Source organism: Melanerpes formicivorus, unplaced genomic scaffold, assembly GCF_026170545.1.
Source record: "Melanerpes formicivorus ecotype bairdi unplaced genomic scaffold, bMelFor1.0.p_v2 SCAF_85, whole genome shotgun sequence".
Taxonomy (NCBI): domain Eukaryota; kingdom Metazoa; phylum Chordata; class Aves; order Piciformes; family Picidae; genus Melanerpes; species Melanerpes formicivorus.
Genome location: NW_027142437.1, coordinates 670833 through 686132, shown reverse-complemented (window position 1 = coordinate 686132; position 15300 = coordinate 670833). Strand labels below are relative to the sequence as shown.

Here is a 15300-nt window from a genome sequence, read left to right as displayed (position 1 = left end):
AAAACAAGAGCTACCAGGCCACCAAACACATTGCCATCTCACCACAATAAAATTGGCTGTGTTCTGCCTAAGAGCTTCCTAGCCATAGCCTGTCTCTGCTTCAGCTGTTAAGAGAGGACCATAATCCTCTGGGTAATGTGCAGTGGTATGCATTTTGAGATTTGGAGTTTCTTCAGCATTAGAAAGAATATAAATAGCCCAAATTAAGCTCTCTCAATTATATATATTATGGATTTTTATATCTCTCTTTCTCCCTCCCCCCCTCCCCCCCCCAGTTCAACAGCACAGACAGCATATGCACACTTCATGATACAGCACAGCAAACTAAAGCAGCTAAAAAAATCACTGAATGGACTACCAGAAGGAATAACTTCTACAAGAGAAGTCTTTCAAAGAAAACCACTACCAGTCTATGTGACTTATTCTTTTCAACAATGGATCCAAGCCATGCTGCCCTAGTTTTAAGTTGGTACATAGTACTAATTATTTATCTACTGACAGGTTTATTATCTCTTCAAGAAAGAGAGTTTTATTTCTATGTATTCACTGTTGAAATGCCTTTCATTCCATTGAATACCTAAAAGAAAAAAATGAGCTTCAGAGCAGAACTAGTGTATGAATTTACAATACCCATTTTTCCCTACACACACACACATACAAACTGGCAAATATGACAACACAACATCTTCATAAAAGTAATACCAAAGGTAAGGTGTATGACACAAACAATGGCAGATAAAACCAGAGCTCCTACTGAGCTGTCATCACCACAACAATCAATCACCATTACTATGGCAATGCCAGAATAAAATTGGCTTACCTATGCTAGGTGGACTGCCATAATTCACAGGGGACTCCGGAGGCCTCCCACAATGTAGGGCGGCAAGAGCAGATCCCTTCCAGACAACGTGTTTGCAACCTGGTTAAGATGAGAAATAATTATGAGAGTGATGTAGGCAAGTGGGTGGGTTTTTGATGTGAAAATGCAGAGAAGGCATGAAATACCAAGAACCCAAAATCCTCATACTTTTGTTGGTACGAAGCAGAGACTGTCTGCCAGCTCCTAACAACGTCTGCACTCCGGGGACACTCTGGGGAATCTCTTGCTCTAGAAGCGGTCCAAGCCGATGGCATATTTGAAGCAAGTGATCAGGTGCCAAGTGTCTGTAATATTTCACCTATTATACAAAACAAGCAAACAAAACATGTGGTAAAGAAGACATTCTTCTAGAATTGGTGGTTCAATTCCACACCCCCCACCCACTGTTAAACAAATTATCTTAAAAATAACAGTACACCAAGGATAAAAAACAAATAATGACCTTTAAGTACAATGATTTCTTCTAGCTGGTCCTAATTAATTTTTCTATTCAACACATGCAACTCTGTCCAGAGAACTGTTGGTATTTACTAATTTCAGACCCAGTTAGCCAGATTAGCAAACTCCGTCACAAGCACTGTGAAAACAAGTAGAGTATCACAGTAGTATCACAGTATAACCAAGGTAGGAAGAGACCTCGAGGATCATCAAGTCCAACCTGTCACCACAGACCTTATGACTAGACCATGGCACCAAGTGCCACATCCAATCTCCTCTTGAACACCTCCAGGGATGGGGACTCCACCACCTCCCTGGGCAGCACATTCCAGTGGCCAATCTCTCTTGCTGGGAAGAACTTTCTCTTCACCTCCAGCCTGAACCTCCCCTGGCACAGCTTGAGACTGTGTCCTCTTGTTCTGGTGCTGCTTGCCTGGAAGAAGAGACCAATCCCACCTGGCTACAACCTCCCTTCAGGTAGTTGTAGAGAGCAATAAGGTCTGCCCTGAGCCTTCTCTTCTCCAGGCTAAGCAACCCCAGCTGCCTCAGCCTCTCCTCACAGGGCTGTGCTCAAGGCCTCTCCCCAGCCTTGTTGCCCTTCTCTGGACACCTTCAAGTGTTTCGATGTCCTTCTTAAACTGAGGGGCCCAGAACTGGACACAGGACTCAAGGTGTGGCCTAACCAATGCAGAGTCCAGGGGCACAATGACTTCCCTGCTCCTGCTGGCCACACTATTCCTAATGCAGTCCAGGATGCCATTGGCCTTCTTGGCCACCTGGGCACACTGCAGGCTCATGTTCAGGCAGCTGTCAATCAGCACCCCCAGGTCCCTCTCTGTTTGGCAGCTCTCAGCCACTCTGACCCCAGCCTGTAGCTCTGCATGGGGTTGCCGTGGCCAAAGTGTAGCACCCAGTATATATTGACTATGATATTGCAACAGTGGGCTGGTCAGTTTAAGCCACTGTAAGATAGAGATGAGACAAAGACTGCAAGGACAGCAACATGTAGAGAATTCTTGGAAGACTCACACACACCAAACAGACAACAGAGCTTTGTAAAAGGCAGTGCAGAAACAGTTTGCCTCCAATTTGGCTTAAGTAATTCAACTTCAACATTGGTAGGCATGGTCCTTTATCAGGCTATAGACATGACTTAATATTTTTTAACTGCTCCACAGTTTTCACCTGCATAGCACTAAACCACCTCCTATTCTGAGCAACAGATCTCCTGGCCACCTCATTGTAACAATGCTGAACACATATTAATGACTGCCCAAACCAAACCAGTTCGATCTTCTGAACTACTAGTAACTCTAGATATAGCAAGGGGAAATTCAGCATGTATGTGACAACAGCAAATCCTATTACCAGAAAGCTTTCAGTTAAGAAATGGCATGTTCTCAAATGTGTAAACTCTTGCCAGATTATTTCAACTCTCAGAAAGAAATTCCAAATAATAAAATTAAAGAGGGGGGATAAAAGAACTCTTTTCTTCATCTCTTCTACAGGATTTGGCATGTTGTAGTTTTAGCCTTCATACAGCCTGAAATAGGTCTTCACAATTTTACTTTGCAGAAGAAAAAAAAAAAAAGGAAGAAAAGAGAAGGAAAAAAAAAAGTACTGCAGGAAAGGCTTGTAATGTTCTGTTATTCTGCAATTTCATGGCTGTGACTGACATTTTAGGCAGCATGATGCTTCTGCATTACAACCAATTAACAGGAATACAAATACACCTCATTTTTCCTCAAATGTGCTCCTATCTTGCTGACACTGTAATCACTTTGTGTATTCTAGCAGTTAATATAAAGAGTGCTGATGTCTGAAACTGAAGCTCTGGAAAAGCCTCGTGTATGCCAGCAACCTTCATGTGAAGGAGGAGAAGTTTTCTCTTTTGCTCCTGTCATGGTTTAACCCTCGCCAGCAGCTCAGCCCCACAGACACTTCCTCACTCCCCACCCCGAGTGGGATGGGGGAAGAGAATCAGAAAAGGTAAGAGAGCCGAAATTTGTGGGTTGAGGTAAAGACAGTTTAATAGGTAAAGCAAAACTGCAAGGCACACAAAGCAAAATAATGAATTCATAGTATCATAGTATCAGTCAGGGTTGGAAGGGACCACAAGGATCATCTAGTTCCAATCCCCCTGCCATGGGCAGGGACATCCCACACTAGATCAGGCTGGCCAGAGCCTCATCCAGCCTGGGCTTAAACACCTCCAGGGACTGCTTCCCATTGGCAGGTGAATATTTAGGTATTTCCAGGAATACAGGGGCTTTTCCTGCTGCAAATTATATTCCATTTGTAGAACGACTTACAAGCTGCCTGTATTTGACTGCCTGAAATTTAAATGGCTTGAAAAAAAATAAAATTCACCCAATTTAAAAAGGAAAAAAAAAAAAGGCAGCTTTAAAAAAAAAAAATTATCTTTTTTTAATAGCTACAGCTGATTGTAGACATCAGTTGATTTAAAATGACTCAATTCAGTGTCATCAGACAGGCACGCTGTGAGAATGAGCAGCAAAAAATAATCCACAGAATGCAGAGCTTGCTGTTCTGATTCATTTTTCTTACCAATAACATGCAAACAAAGCTCGCTTTTTTTCCTGCTCAAAGCAGGAATCACAATCAAAATACAGGCTTGACAGCCCTAAAATATCACAGTAGCCCTAAGAAATAACAAAGCTATGTGTACAGTTTCTCGCCGTCAACAGCCCTGATCTGTTCCATCAGCTTTTGTTCTCCCTCTGTTACCGAAAGGAACGCAAAAACTTAAATACTGCTCTTTGCATAATTCTGTCTGAAACCAGACTCCACATCTACAGAATCTGAACTTGCCTGGTAAAGATAATTATTAATCTTTTTCAGAACTAGACATGCCATACAATTGCTATTTTCCTGTGCTCAAGCCCCTCTGGTTTTACACATGCTCACACATGTACAAGATCCGAAGTAAATGAAGCAAATCAGCTCCGACACATTCCCAAACTGCAGCAAGCTGACATCTTGAGTCACACTTCTCAGGATTTGTCATAAGCCATGTGTTCACTTTTTTATTTTAGCAGAATCTAGGTAGGCTCAATTCCTCCAGCAGTTTTTAAAGCAAGTGTTTTGAGAAGGACGATCTCCTAGTATTCTTCCTGATAATACCTATTAAAGATCTCCTCGTACTATATACCTTACACCCACACTAGTCTCTCCTCATTTACGTCCACTTGGGTGAAAGCAGCTATTTATGGCGAGTTACACAGGAGTCCTGTGATGCTTCTACACAGCATTTGTCTGAATAATCACTGTTTGCTACTAGGCAGCACTCTCAACCAACTCATTAACAAAATGATTCAACAGTACCGAGCTGTAGGCTTGAAAAACCAGAAGCGACGCTGGCCACCTAAACACTGCTCAGTTAGGGTAAGAACTGGTTTGTGAACCCTACACAGACAACGTTTGCCTCTCAGTTTCCTGTGTAAGACTGAAGCACACACAAAACACTTTTAAAACTGGGGCAAAAAAGCAAGCTTCATTTCACTGCATAATCTACTAGGGAAATCCTTTTTTGTTATAGTTTCATGGGGACTTCTGTCTCTTTTTCTCCTTCTATAAAGAAGTAAATGGTTGAACCTAATAAATTAAGAGTAGATCATTATGTATGGGGGGGGGTCCACATTAAGTACTTCCTTCTCCACTAAAAAAATAAACAAACCAATATTTTTTTAAGAGTATTAATAGACTAGTTCCAGTTAGAAGCGACCTACAAACAATCCTCTGTCCCAACCACCTGACCGCTACAGGACTCACACCACAAGTTAAAGGATTGTATTTATGAGGGAAAAAAAAAATCCATTATGGGGAAAAAAGTGCAATAAAAATTCACTCTTTTGAAATTTGCAGGGGGAAAAAAAAAAAACCACACAATGTGGTAGCAACAACTCAAGCAAGGACAAAGCAAGGAAGTTTGATAGACTAAATAAAGAATGGCTTGAAAGCTAAAATGATTTGGGATTGTTCTAAGGTGCAGCCTACCAGAAAGAGTAAGTGCAAAGCATCAAACGTACCTAACACTCTGTGTTCTCCTCTTAAAACAAATAACCATATATATTTTTTAAATCCTATTAAATAAAGGCAAATTAAATTAAATTAAATAAAGGCAAATTATTTTTTAAAGGGATATTTGACAAACTGTGAGAAACAGAACAGCTCCCGACAGCTCAGCGGAACGACGGGGATTCATCTGGGTATCCGTCTCTGATTCCAACAGGAGAAAGTAAAAGGAGCAATACAGCTCCTGTGCACATATTCAAAATTCACACAGCTCTGTATCAAAAAGCTGAAAGGGACTCTACCAACAGCAATTTTAAAATTTGATGCCAAAGCTCTGCTGTGTCAAGCAGTATTATAAACAGCACAGGGTTTTCCCCCCCCCGCCTCTGGCAGTCTTACCTAGCTGAAGCTGTTTTCTTTCCTCCTCCTATGAGGCCGAAACATCTAATTCTGCTCTTTTCTTCCACAAAAACACACAGAATATGTGCTTTTGTAAGTATAATAGTGAACTCTCTTTGTATTTGAGCAGGCTTTTCACATCTGACATCCTAATAATATTTCTTAAACATCACTGCAATAAAAAAATCAGAACTCAGACCTTAAGCACAAATGATGTTTTCTGGAAAATAAACCAGCAGCATTACCCTCAACTTCTCCCATCCCCTACTATCTCTAGCTTTACTCATTCCAAACAAACAGCACAGGAACACACAAAATGCAGTGACACAGATATCTGGACTAACATTCAAATCTCTGCTACCTCTGAAAATAGAGCTGTGTGCCTGCATTTTCATTCTGCATGACTGCAGAATAATTCGGCACCGGCATCACAACGCACACACCAAGAGAATCGTGATTTGACCTGGGCTCTTCAGCTACATGGGTAATACAAAATGCAGGGGTTTGCTGCCGGTGTTTTAGACATCAGGAAAAATATGACCCTGCTCTGGATTTTGTTCTGAGCATTCTGCATGCTGAAACGTTCCCTGGAGAATCGTTGCTGGGTTTTTTCCACCCCGTGTTTTAACTACAAGTCTAACTGTAAATGTCTGTCAACAAAAACAGACGTTCCCACCAAGGACATCTAACAACCAAATCTCAGCCAGCCAGCTACCTGCCTTTCAAGATGGGAAGAGCTCAACGTTACTAGTACCAGCAGCTAGACCAGCTTTAACTGTTCTGCCATGTAACATATTACACAAAACAAGATCCAAATTGAATTACAGCAATTGTTGTACTATATCAGGCCATCAATCTAATTGAGTACCCTGCACCACCAGCCACTGCCTTGTCACTTTAAAATTAGGAATTGCAATGAAGGGCAATTACTTTTCTCTGAGGCATTCTCATTTCTTTCCTCTCTGTATATTTTTTTTTCCCCTCTGTGGTGGGGAGCAACACATGAATGACAGAAAGAAGAGAAAGGGAGAATTAACCTTTTTGCCCCAAGTATATTTTGCCCAATGTATATATTCAGGTTGGACTCGATCTTTGAGGTCTCTTCCAACCTTGGTGATGCTGTGATATTTATTTCCTCTGTACTTTCTAATTATGCTTGAGTTAAAAAGATGTGGATACTTAGCCACTACTATTACCTATAGAAATGCCTATTACTTTCATAGAATAGTTCTGGCTGGAAGGGACCTTAAAGTTCATCTAGTTCCAACCCCTTCCCATGGGCAGCGACTCCAACTAGACCAGGTTAGTATCAGTCATAGTATCAGTCAGGGTTGGAAGGGACCACAAGGATCATCTAGTTCCAACCCCCCTGCCATGGGCAGGGACACCCCACACTACATCAGCCTGGCCAGAGCCTCGTCCAGCCTGGGCTTAAACACCTCCAGGGACAGGGCCCCAACCACCTCCCTGGACAACCCATTCCAGGGCTTCACCACTCTCATGGGGAAGAACCTCCTCCTCACATCCAGCCTGAGGTTGCTCAAAGCCTCATCCATCCTGCCCGAAAACACTTCCAGGAAAGTGGCAGCCACACCTCTGGGCAACCAGTTCCAGTGCCTTACCACCCTCACAGCGAAGAATTTCCTCCTTACACCTAGCTTAGCCAATCCCCTTGACTATCTGTGAAACGAGCAAACATTTGGTACTTCACACAAGGAACCAGGTTCCACCTCATCAAAACAAAGCTTGAAGAGAAGCACAAACATAACCTATACTCCCAGCTGTGGGGATAATCTGTAGAACAGAAATGCTCATCTTTTAGAACTTTTCTTTTTTAGTGCTTTTTTTGCCTTGCAAAAGCACTGATGATGAGACCAAGAACCTGGCTATGGGTCACAGTCACGTCACAGGTTTTCTTGCCTCCAGAAGCAAGTCTTTCAGAATGCTGCCTAGACTTCCCCCCAAACACCCTTAACAACAAAAAACTACACGATGACACAGCTCTCTGATTCAATGCCTTGGTTTTGCTCCTGATTTCTTTGAAAGCCTTTCCAGCACCAGACTCCCTGAAGACACAGACCACTTGTTATCTGGTTCCTTATTACGAAGCACAATTCTGAAACAGTAACCACAATGCTGCCCGAAGACTTGACCATGTTAGGTGTTACACGAACAATGAAACAGTGTCAATGCACTTCGTGTCCCCTTCCCACAGGCACTCTTTGTAACTTCAGGCCTTTGTGTAACCAAACAGAACCAAGTGCAACGTCCTGAAAGCAGCGTTTTGTCATTTTCACTTTTAAATCACATGTAACAACCGTGGGCAGGGGAAGAGGAAGGGACAAATGTTAACAAAAGAGAAATAAACAGTTCCTGGGAACAACGAGGCATACTGTCTACTAAACCCACCACACCATCTTCCTATTTGATGTGAATTCCCTGCCTTCTCTCTCTCTTCAAGGAACACCATGAATAAAATCCTAATTCGACAGAGAAACTGAGAGTTACCTGAGTATTTTTGGGTAACAAAGTTAACACAATGGTTCTGACCACACACACACACACTATGGTGCTTGTACCCTAGAAGACATTTAAAACAAATAAGGCAAGCCACACTAAAAAACCCAAACCAATCAAACAAAACCCAAACCAACTGCCCTCTATGGTAGCTCTAAACTGTTGTGGTGAATCTTACCAGACAGATTCATCCAGCCGATTTCCACTTTGCTCCCCAAAAGGAGCAATGTCAACATATTCCCCAAGCCTCCCACAGCCCTCCTATGATATCCCTCAGGGTAGTGGTAGAACCCGTGTTGCTGCAGGCAAAAAGGAGAGCTGAACCATCGCAAAGTGACTTTGTTTGGCTCGTTTTTGTTCAGACGGTTCAGCTCCCTTACCCGATCAAGCGCACACTGCAAAGAGTGTTTCTGCCTCCACAAAGCAGGCAGCAGAAGCACCCAGTGCTCACCCACAGCCTGCAATTAGAGCAGCTACACCCATGTTGAAACTGAAACACGTAAAAACAACTGCCCTGGAGTCAAACCGTGCACCACAGACCGTTCATGTGTCAAGGACCTAACAAACAAGTTTTAACTACACAGCACTTAACATCTTCAACCACAATCTATAAACAATTCACAAGGCTGACTCGCGCTGCTGAAGTGAGCTGTTAAGGCTTAAAACTCCTCATTTTTTATGCCCTATCAGGAAAACCCCTCCATCTTTCAAAAAGAAAAGCAGATGGTTTACAACCAGCAAGTTTTCACAACTCATGCAACAGAACACCGAACATCCTAAGGTGTCCCCCACCATCCTTGGGAACACCTAGGTTGGAAGTGGTCTACCAGGCACTCGATTTGCAGGAAGTCTTTGGTGGTAGCACAAATAGAAAACATAATACTGAGGATGTAAAAACGAGATTGGCACTCTGAAATAACAGACTGCACTCTCAAAGCAAGCTTCAAGTGTTTTATGCTACAAGTGGCAACTGGAGAAGAATAAATACTAAAATATCTGAATTCAAGGGGGGGGGGAAATAAAGTTATGCTTAGTAATCTTAATGCTTTGTATTCTTAACAGCATTTCTGAACTCATGTGTTTTCCTGAAGCATTGCAAGCAGGTCAGCTTAGAAGAAAAACAAAACATTTCTTTCCACTGACCAACCAGAAAAATGAAAGCAATCTGCAAGATGAAAATTGCATCAGATTTAGCATTATTTGCACACATTTAGTTACACAAACAAGCTATCCAAGTCTGAGAATTTTGGTCTAGGATCAGAAAGCTAAGTCTAATAAGAACTGCCAAATTAATGTCCTCAAAACAAGGCCAAACCCATGAACATCATCGTGGCTTGAAAAGATATCCACCTAAATAGATGTGTAATAAAAGGAATTGGTTTGCAAACAGCAAAAAGAGAAGCCTAGGATTAAATTCCACCCCCTCTCACACCGAGCCTTTAGTCCATCCTAAAGCAGAAGCCAAGCACCCAAGACCTCATTTACTGCTGGTTTTATTTCTTTGCTTGTCTCCCTTCAGCCCCTTCTATGAAATTCAGTGAAAGCTCAAGGCTTCAAGCCTAAGAAAAGGTACCAAAACATGACAAAACATGCACTCTTCAGGTAGAAGAGTCAGCATCTTAAAGCTGGGAAAAGAAACAAAAATGTAAACTCATCAGCAGCCTCCACTTCAAAAACTAAAAATCCTGTGGTGAAATAAACAAGTTTCTGTTTAATGAAATGAGACCCTGTGAAAAAACACTTCTTCTGGATGAAATGTAACTGTTACACTGCAAACGGTGCTAGCTTTCACAAGCCTGAAATGTCAAGTAATACAAAGTTCACACGTCTTTGGCAACTGAAACAAGAGCAGAGAGGATACAGAAAAGTATCGAGAAAGTAATCCGTGCGTTCCCCCCCCCTCCTCTCCCAACATCCAGGTAGGGTCAGGGTAGAAAAGGTCATGAGAAAGTAATCCATGTGTTCCCCCCTCCTCTCCCAACATCCAGGTAGGGTCAGGGTAGAAAAGGTCACAAGAAAGGAATCCGTGTGTTCCCCCCTCCTCTCCCAACATCCAGGTAGGGTCAGGGTAGAAAAGGTCACTAGAAAGTAATCCGTGTGTTCCCCCCTCCTCTCCCAACATCCAGGTAGGGTCAGGGTAGAAAAGGTCGCACAAAGGTTTGTCAAGAAATGCAAGAAAACTTTGTTAGGAACAGATTAAACAAAAAGAGAAAGGACCTAATAAGAACTACACCTCCAACTATAAATATATATAGGATCTAGTCCAAATTTTGGGGAAGTACATCTCAAGTCATTACAGCCCATACAAAAGATGTTCCTTGAAAAGAAGGGTTTGGATGGGCTTTTTCTCATCAGGTCTTCTCACTTCAACCTTCAGAATGCCTTTTTCCTCAATTTCTTTACATCCTCTCACATATTTGGACTGCACAGAAGAAACCCAAACCCCTTCTTCATTAAGGCTGCACCTCCAGTTCTTTTACAGTTTACAGTACAAAAGAGTAAGATTCACAGCAAGTTTTACCACGACTTCTTACAAATAAATAGAATAGAATAAACCAGGTTGGAAGAGACCTTCAAGATCATTGTGTCCAACCTATCATCCAACACCACCTAATCAACTAACCCATGGCACCAAGCACCCCATCAAGTCTCCTCCTGAACACCTCCAGTGACGGTAACTCCACCACCTCCCCAGGCAGCCCATTCCAATGGGCAATCACTCTGTGTAAAACTTCCTCCTGACCTCCAGCCTGAACTTCCCCTGGCGCAGCCTGAGACTGTGTCCTCTTGTTCTGGTGCTGGCTGCCTGGGAGAAGAGAGCAACCTCTGCCTGTTTACAACCCCCCTTCAGGTAGTTGTAGAGAGCAAGAAGGTCACCCCTGAGTCTCCTCCTCTCCAGGCTAAGCAGCCCCAGCTCCCTCAGTCTCTCCTCATAGGGCTTGTGTTCCAAGCCCCTCGCCAACTTCGTTGCCCTTCTCTGGACAGCATCATGTAGAAGTATCAGCACTTTGAAACTCCCAGTTGAACAGCTTAGCGATTTTGACTCCAGGAAAAATGGAAGAGTATTGGTAGGTATGAAGGTTTTCAACAAAGCAATTGCTAGCAACTCTTGCATATCAGATGCATTGAAACGCCTGAGCCGATCCACCCCTATCTCCAGAGAAAACTACTGTGGGTAAACAAACCTGACCCTAGGATTCACACTGTAACATTTGCACTACAACTAAAATAATGTAATATATATGCCAGCAGTCTTTATCAGACACGTTACAGATGGGAACTGCTCCGTCTCCTTTTGTATGAGCTCAAAAGTTCTTCACACATCTCAGCCTCAAAAGTACTGGAGTTCAGAATGACAGCAACAAACCACAAAGCCTAAAGGGAAATCTCACTTTGATGAGCATTACAAGCAGGACTCAGTCTTCCTCCAAAATCCTATGCAGAAACTCAGGGGCTAAATAATACGGCAGTGCACCTGCCCTAAAAACAATACTAGCAACAAGTTGCCCACAGACACAGTTCAGACACCTTAACTGCTGGTTTCCCAACTAAAGTTCTGAACTACAGGTCAGAAAAAAAGCAAAAAATCCATCTCTGCTAGCAAGAAACACAGCCAGTGCAGCTAAAACTCTTTATTCTAATCGCTGATCTGCACCTGAGATGACAAGCACAAGCTGGAAGAGGGTAAAAAAGGGAAAGGAGAGGGGGGGAAAAGAAAAGAAAGGGGGGGAAAAAAAGAAAGAAACGAGGGGGGGGGGGGAGAAAAAACAAAGGCAGAAAGAAAGGAGAGAGAGAAAAAAAGAACAAAAAAAAGATCAAACAGGAAGAAAGAAAAAAAGAAGGAAGAAGAGAAAAGGCATAAATAAAGACTGGAAAAGGGCAAAGATGAAAATCCTACTTAGGTCACATTGGTGATGTGAACCTGGCAAGCCCACTTGTTCCTACGCACCAGGCACTGCACACAGAAAGCTAAAAGCCCTAAGGCGCACCTCAGCAGCACACAGCGGGCGCACACCGCAGCTGGAACGCCACCTCGAACCCCCCCACGTCCGCTAAGCGGCCCAGCAAGGCCGAGAACCGGCTGAGCACAGCCGCAGGGAGCCGGCGAGGCGCGCAGCTCGGCCGGGCGCCGGCAGCCATTGTGTGTGCGGGCGGCGGACCAGCGCGCGGCCGAGCGCGCCCTCTGCCGGCCGGCCCCTCGCTCGCCCGCCCGCCCGCCCGCTGCCGGCGCCGCCAGCCTGGCTCCGCCCCGCGCTGCGCGCTCCCGCCCGCGCCGCGTCCATGACGTCGCGCTGCCGCCGGCCCGGCCAGCCCGCGGCTCTCGCTTCAGGGCGGTTGTTGTTATTTACCCCGCGCCACGGCCCCGCGGCAGCGCCCACCCGCACCCCGGCCTCAAGGCCGAGGGGAACCGCAGGGGAGAAAGGGATGAAGGTTGAGGATTATTTAAAAAAATAAATAAATAAAAAAAAAAATCTCCAAAGTTTTTTTTTTTTTTAAGTTGGTTTGATTTTTTTTTTTTTTTTTGCGGGAAATTCAATTTTTTTATCGGGCTGCTGAGGGAGAGTGAGGGATGAAAAGAAAACAGCAACAACTTTACCCGCCCGCCCCGCGGTCGGCCCCTGCCGCTCCTCTTACCAGGTTCTCGTAGCTCCGGGGATGCTCCTTGCCCGTCCAGTCCGTACGCTTGGGCAGCAGCTACGGGAGAGCAGAAAAGGACACCCCCGTGAGCGGCTCCCCTCCCCCGCGGAGCCCCCCAGCAGCGCCCGGGATGGGGCGGGGGAAGCGGCAGAGAGCGAGGGAAGGGGGAGGGAGGCCGCAGGCGGGGCGAGCGCCGGGTGCGCGGCGCCGCTTACCTCTTTCTCCGCCACTTCTCGGATCAGGACCTGCAGCAACAACAAAAGAGGGGGGAGCATGAGAAAAGAGAAACGATTTTTAAGAGGATAAAAAAAAGGGGGGGAGAGAGAGAACGGCAGCTAGCGGGCCGCCCGATCCGCCGCCCTGCTCGGCCGCCCCCTCCCCGGCAGGCCCGGCGGCGCCATCCATCCATCCCCTACCTGAGCCGCTTGCTGGCAGGGTCCGTCCTCCAAAAAGCGGGCGATGAGGAAGTAGAGCTCTGAGGGGAAGAGGAGAGGCGGTGAGGGCTGCAACTCACCCCTTCCCCACCAGTTTTCCTTTCTTCCCCCATCCCCGCCGCCCCTCTCCGACTCCCGCTCGGTTCCCGCCGCCCCGGCGCGGCGGCTCCCCCGGCACTCACCCGCTCGCAGCTCCGCTGTGTGCCTGCTGCCGCCGTCCCCGGACATGGCGAGGCGAAAACCGGGAAGGGGAGGGGGGGAAAGGGAGGGGGGGAACTCGGGCCGCGCTCCCGCGGCAGCGTCGGGGCCCAGCGAAACGCGTCCGCCCGCCCGGTAGCTGTCACTGTTCGTTCACCAGGAAGAGTCTCGGCTCCACCATTCAACCCACGGGCAGGAGAAGGAAACAACAACTCACAGCAACCCGCCGCCAACGCCGCCGCCAACGCCGCCGCTGCTGCTGCCGCCGCCAGCCAGGGCGAGCGAGCGCGATCCCTCCGCCCGGAGAAAGAGTTCCCTCCTCCTTCTCCGCGCCCCCCTCCTCAGTTCTCCCAGCCCCTCGTGCCGCCCCTCCCCTCTCCCCCCTTCCCCCCTCCCTCCCCAACCCGTGCTCCTCAGTCGCTGCTGCCCGGCGGCGGGGGCGGCCTGGCGGGGAAGGTGGGGAGCGGGGCAAACCGGAATCCTCTCCCGGCCCCGCCGCCCCTGCGGCGGCGGCCCCCGGCGCTGCCCGGCTGAGAGGAGAAGGGACGAGGGCGAGCGCTACGTGTTTATTAGCGGGCGGGCTGAGGCAGAAGATGTCGGAGCGGCAGAGGCGGGGTGGGCGGGAAGGCGGCGGGCTGGCGGCTGAAAGGCGCTTTCTCTGCGAGGTGCGGGAGGCCGGAGCGCGGAGGGATACGACGCACGGGGAGGAGGGGCTGCGCGGAGGGGCAGCGGCTATTCGTGGCGGCGGCGGCGGGGAGGCTGGAAGTTACCGAGTTTCAGTGGCGCAGAAATGGGAAGCGAGCGAAGCCAAAATGCCCCCGGGGAGCGTGGCACCGCTGGGGAGGCGGGCTGCGGAAGCCCAGCCTTTCTCTGCTTTTCCCCTCTCCTCCGCCCTCCTTCGCCGCGGCTCCCCCATCCCCCGCAGTCAGGCCCCTCCCGGGCGCGGGGCTTCGGCGATCCCGGGTTCCCTCGGAGCCCGCCGAGGGCCTCGGGGTGCTGCGGCTTTGGCATCTGCTCCTAAGTGCCAGTGTCAGGCGTTGGTGGTTCTTACTCTTGCAACATCCTGCCCGGGGACGCCTTCGCGCCTTGGGTTTGGGCGAAGGGAAAGCCCCAACAAGCCCCAAACAAGCAGAACCGCACTTCTCTCCGCGGCTTGGCAGGGCTGCCCGGGCGGCGCGGCGCGGCTCGGCTCGGCTCGGCGCGGCTCGGCTCGGCTCGGCTCGGGGTGGCTGGGGGTGAAGGGCTCGCAGGTGTACTCGCTTTGGAAGCTTCCCTCTGAAAACAAACGACCCCAAACAGCTAATAATGATTTTATTCATTGTTCTTGCCGCCAACCGAATCGGACGCGGGGGAAGGACGGATCTTCTGGCTTCTCGGAGCGATGGCAAGAGGAGCAGCGCTGTCAACGCGAGGAGAGCCCAGGGATGGTGATGCCTGCAACCTATGGCTGAACTGGAGGTAATTCACGAGCGGATCAATAACGTACTGAAGGTTCCTGAAAGGCTGCGACATTGTAGGAAGCCTGATTAGCGATTAAATGGGTTACTTAGTTAAGGGCTGGTAGTTTGGCGATACCGAAAAATGTGCTGATTTGTGCTGTAGCTGTTTCTTTGCTGCTTACAGTCAAAAAGGAAAAGAAGGTAAAACCCAAGCAAATGCCCACTGATAATTACCTTTAAAAGAAAGGGGAGGGAGGGGGGGAAGAGTCTGTGTCGTGTGGGGAAGAGGTTTAAAGGAGCATCATTACTTGTCTTTACGGTT

At 47.2% G+C, this 15300-nt stretch overlaps 1 protein-coding gene across 3 annotated transcripts in view; it reads right to left on the bottom strand.

Moving 5' to 3' along the window:
* The window catches only part of PHIP (pleckstrin homology domain interacting protein), a 163403-nt gene extending 149524 nt beyond the window's left edge, over nt 1-13879 (bottom strand). For all 3 annotated transcript variants that reach the window (XR_010990687.1, XM_068165151.1, XM_068165152.1), the window contains exons 1-6: nt 13524-13879; nt 13324-13382; nt 13123-13152; nt 12905-12964; nt 1028-1178; nt 821-919 (exon numbers count right to left, since the gene is read on the bottom strand). Coding sequence is in view for 2 of the 3 variants with exons in the window: in XM_068165151.1 (XP_068021252.1) it covers nt 821-919; nt 1028-1178; nt 12905-12964; nt 13123-13152; nt 13324-13382; nt 13524-13569 (445 nt within the window). In the remaining variant the exon portion in view is untranslated. The remainder of the gene's footprint in view (nt 1-820; nt 920-1027; nt 1179-12904; nt 12965-13122; nt 13153-13323; nt 13383-13523) is intronic.
* Nucleotides 13880-15300: the final 1421 nt, after the last annotated feature.